General features: G+C 35.8%; 1 protein-coding gene across 2 annotated transcripts in view; it reads left to right on the forward strand.

The window, feature by feature from the left end:
- The window catches only part of LOC107665752 (dynactin subunit 1-like), a 54,397-nt gene that overhangs the window by 8,880 nt on the left and 41,079 nt on the right, over positions 1–4,438 (forward strand). The window contains exons 5-7 of one of the 2 annotated variants that reach the window (XM_016456763.1): positions 1,920–1,937; positions 3,298–3,321; positions 4,099–4,152. The exons of the other annotated variant lie outside the window; for it this stretch is intronic. Of the exons in view, the coding sequence (XP_016312249.1) occupies positions 1,920–1,937; positions 3,298–3,321; positions 4,099–4,152 (96 nt within the window). The remainder of the gene's footprint in view (positions 1–1,919; positions 1,938–3,297; positions 3,322–4,098; positions 4,153–4,438) is intronic. 2 annotated transcript variants of the gene reach the window in all.

Raw genomic sequence — 4,438 nt, forward strand, 5'->3', positions numbered from 1 at the left:
ATATATTGCGGAAAACGAGAGCATCAGTGTGGAGAAGATGTTGTTTATGTCGAAACTGAAACCAAGCCGTTCACACAGAACGCATGTTTATCACATTTTCTAGAGGGACATCTATCAGCGTTGCACTCGCATCTCGCAGAGAGCGGCATGTTTAGAAAGCCATGTAAAATTAATGCAAGTTCAACTTTTAAAAAACATGTCGTTACGTCTAAAGACGTTATGGTGGTTTTTCCCCATCCCACTGTATCTCATGTTTTTAAATGAAGAAAGTAGCCTACTCTTTGTGATTGGTTTTCGGTCCTTTGTATTAAACTATACATTCATGCATGGTGCTGTTTTTTTTTTCTAACTGTTTAAGCAACTTTATTAATTATATATGGTTTATAAACATTATTTTTAAACATTATGCACTTTTTTTCAAAGAGTCGTATTATTTTATTACGCTTTGAAGAAACGTGCATAATATTTTGCTCGATGTGGCCTCAGGAGAGAAGCCAAAAGCTTTTTTCCCCCTAACTGAAATTATGCCTTTTAAATTCGAATTTAGTTTTTCAGTTATTTTGACAGCCCTAGTGTGCTTAACAACTAATGTCCAAAGTCTTGTTGTTTTCCAGGATCTGTTGTCCTTTGAGTTGCTGGATATAAACATTGTGCAAGAATTAGAGAAAGTCCCAGCCAACACTCCAGCTGGTAAGGCCTCATTCTGGTCACAATTATGTAATATTTCCTCAGGGTCTGTTCCGGCCTCAGGAGAGAAGCCAAAAGCTTTTTTCCCCCTAACTGAAATTATGCCTTTTAAAATCGAATATAATTCGAATTTTGATAATATTTAAGTAGAAAATTTTAATTTAGTTTTTCAGTCATTTTGACAGCCCTAATAGGCATATTACGTTATGTATTTTAACAGTGTTGTTCAATAAAACCATGTAATTACTTGGTTTTGATATGTTATTTGAGCCAATTATTATTGCCTCATCGTTAGTTTATATATAAATAGTCATACTAAAGCCTGGTTTTCACTTAGGCCTGTTTGTGTTACTAAAAAATATCAGATTACTCAATTGTCAAAATAATCAGATTACTTGATTACCAAAATAATCATTAGTTGCAGCCCTAGATGTGTTAAAATATTTCAAAATACAACTGCATTGTTTTACTTTTTGTAACTAAAAGACAAATATTTTGTCATTGAAAATGTCTTAAAAATATCTTCTTAGAATTAAAGAAGTATTAGTATTAAAGAAATTATTAATTTATTTGTATTAAAATATTGTCAAGTTCTAGTGAACCAAGTATCTGTATTTTGTCTCATCTCATGAGCTAAGTGTATTATCACACCCCTAGTGTCGATAAGCGGTGATATAGCTCATGATTTTCCAAGTGTATGATATAGCTTTCATTCTTCAGGTCAACCATATATTCATGAAAAAAAAAAACAGTTTGAATAAGGAAAGCAATAACTTTGCCAAAGTATCCTTTCAAATGTTAAAGTTGCCACAGTCATTGCATGCTTTGCATGTGCTACCCCCAAACCCCCGGAAAAAAGTTCAGGCTCAGGATTTTTTTTTTGCTTTAACCCCTGAGATATTTAAGATGGAACTGACGGTTTTTATGTGTGTGTTTGGCTGTTTTTGCTAACATGATGAAAAGACTCCAAGCTTTCATTCTTCAGGTCAATCATGTATTCATGAAAAAAAATAAAAATCAGTTTGAATAAGGAAAGTGATAACTTTGTCATAGCATCCTTTCAAATGTTAAAGTTGCCACAGTCATTGCATGCTTTGCATGTGCTACCCCCAAACCCCCGGAAAAAAGTTCAGGCTCAGGATTTTTTTTTTGCTTTAACCCCTGAGATATTTAAGATGGAACTGACGGTTTTTATGTGTGTGTTTGGCTGTTTTTGCTAACATGATGAAAAGACTCCAACAACAAGGAAGGTATATCAATACTCTGTGGGTTCAGTTCATGTGTCCGAACACAGCATTGCACATTATGTGTACATTCACTCTTTATTTCACCAGTTTTTGTCTGTTGTTTGTTTTGGTGGTTTTCACTTCTGTGGTGTAAAATTGCAGTTTCCATCCCAGCATCTGACTGATACACCCACGCACCAAATGCTTGCATGATCTCACGTGGATCGCATATCATCTTTCCGTGTCACCACAGTCATAAACGATGCTGATTGATTGATGATAGATCTTCACTATTCAGATATTTTGAATCTCACATGTCTGAGGTGTCAGAGAAGAACAGCATTCTTCAGATGAGTTCAGCATGTGCAAAACACACTTAGGCTGTGATGCACCGATAAGGATTGGGTGTTTAGATTAAAAGATCAAATCAAGGTTCATCTAATGATAATCTAGTTGCTCCAAACTTTAAAATTGGGTCAACATAATCAGGATTACAACATATGAAGGTTTTACTTTTAGATTTACATGTACATTTAGTTATTTAGCAGATGCCTTTATCCAAAGCGACTTACAAATGAGGACAAAGGAAGCAACCAAAATCAACAAAAGAGTAATGATATGCAAGTGCTATAACAAGTCTCAGTTTTTTAATAATAAATAAAAATAAAACAAGTAGATAGCTTAGAAAAAGAGTAGAGAATGTTAATGTTAGAGGGTCTCTCTTTTTTTTATAAAGAAAGAAAAGTAGAAAGAATAGAAAAAAGAATGGAAAACGTTAGTGTTAGAGGATCTTTTTTTTTAATAAAAAGAAAGCAATACACAGAATAGAAAAAGAATAGAGAATAGAAAATCATTGCACATACAGTGTATAGTGAATAATCAAAATATCTCCCGGCATCAGCCAAAGTTCCTCATGTTGAAGTTCATATCAGTGACCTTTTTATCAAAACCCGTTTCTGCCACAGAATAAAAAAAAAGGTAATTGCGACTTTTTATACCACAGTTCTGATTTATTTTTCCCAACAATTGCGAGTTTATATCTTGCAACTCTGTTTAGATCTTGCAATTCTCCGTTTATATCTCATGCTGTGAGAAAAAAAAGTCAGATTTGTAAGAAACTGAATTGTCAATTTTTTTTTTTTAATCTCATGGCAGAAATGAGTTTCCAATCTTTTGTGGTTGTGGTATCATATTCATTTCCTGATGCTGTTTTAGGGAAGGCATTAATTTGCTGCAGATCCTCAGTGTTCCTCCATCCGTTCATGCAGTGTTTCTCTTTCTCTGTTAAAATCTCTTTCCTGCTCGTTTTCTCTGTGCAATCCCTTCAACTGTTCCCTCTTCTCTCTCTGTATTCTCCTGCGTGTGTTTTGTGCTCCTCCCTCAGCCTCCTATGCGTCGTAGTACCAAGGTGAGCCTGCACACCGCAGCAAAGCATTCTGGGAAATGTCTGGGCCAATGTAGGGCTATGTTCGGAATGGAATACTATTTTTACTGTTTGAGATTCAAATTGGAGGTCACAAAATGAACCATGCAACTAATGTAACATAGTATTGTCTAGAACATTTTTCCCATGTAAATGAGGCTTATGACTGGAAATGATCTGGTGAGATTTTCCATCTTTTCTGATGGTTTGTGTTGGTGCGTGTGCTAGTATTCCCATCCGAACTGAGCCTCGCTCACATTTATCTGCTTTATTCTCACTTTGACTGCACTGAAGTGTTCTCATTAGCATTAATTAATTTATCTCAGGAATAGTAATATCATCAATTTAATGCACACTATTGGATGAGAACACAATTTGAGCTGAATGTTGACACTCTTCTATAGAGCTGCTTTATAGTTGAATCGCATTTGTTTCATAACGGACCGATTCTGCATCATCAACACTGTTATTGAACTGAATTTAAACCGCATTGAATCTGAATCGATCTATGTAATGATGCTGTTGATTTCTGTAGAGCAGCTGAAAGTGAATTAGTTTCATAATTGATGAATTATGCAACATTAAGATGGTTATTTTCCTGTTCGTCACTGTGAATCTGCGTGACTAGATGATTAGGTCATCTGAGGTCGTTTGGTGTTTTCATTTTAAGGAGCGTTTGTGTAATGTTGCGTGTTGGTCTCTGTATGGAGGCAGTAAGCAAGCGTGAGGTTGATGTGTGATATTGTGTATTGTGCGTAACAGTGGCCCACACCCAGACGTCTGTCCAGCTCCAGCTCCCTCCCCTCTCTCATCATGGTACGTCCCAGATCTCAAACCCTCTCTGTGGGGGAATCACACACTTCTGGAGATCTTCACTGATAATCACAGCATCGCTGGCCCAGTTTACAGCTGCTGTTATCATCTACACTCAGTACAAGTGTAAACAGATCCAGTGTGTTCAGTAATTAAAGGCCCCTCCATCCATATGGATATTCAATGTGTAGTTTTAAATTCATCGAAAAATGGAGATTTGCTGAAAATGTGCTCATCCGAGATTAGGATGAGTTTGTTTCTTCATCAGGTTTGTAGAAATGTAGCATTG

This window comes from Sinocyclocheilus anshuiensis, unplaced genomic scaffold (assembly GCF_001515605.1).
Source record: "Sinocyclocheilus anshuiensis isolate Anshui unplaced genomic scaffold, SAMN03320099.WGS_v1.1 scaffold1000, whole genome shotgun sequence".
NCBI lineage: Eukaryota > Metazoa > Chordata > Actinopteri > Cypriniformes > Cyprinidae > Sinocyclocheilus > Sinocyclocheilus anshuiensis.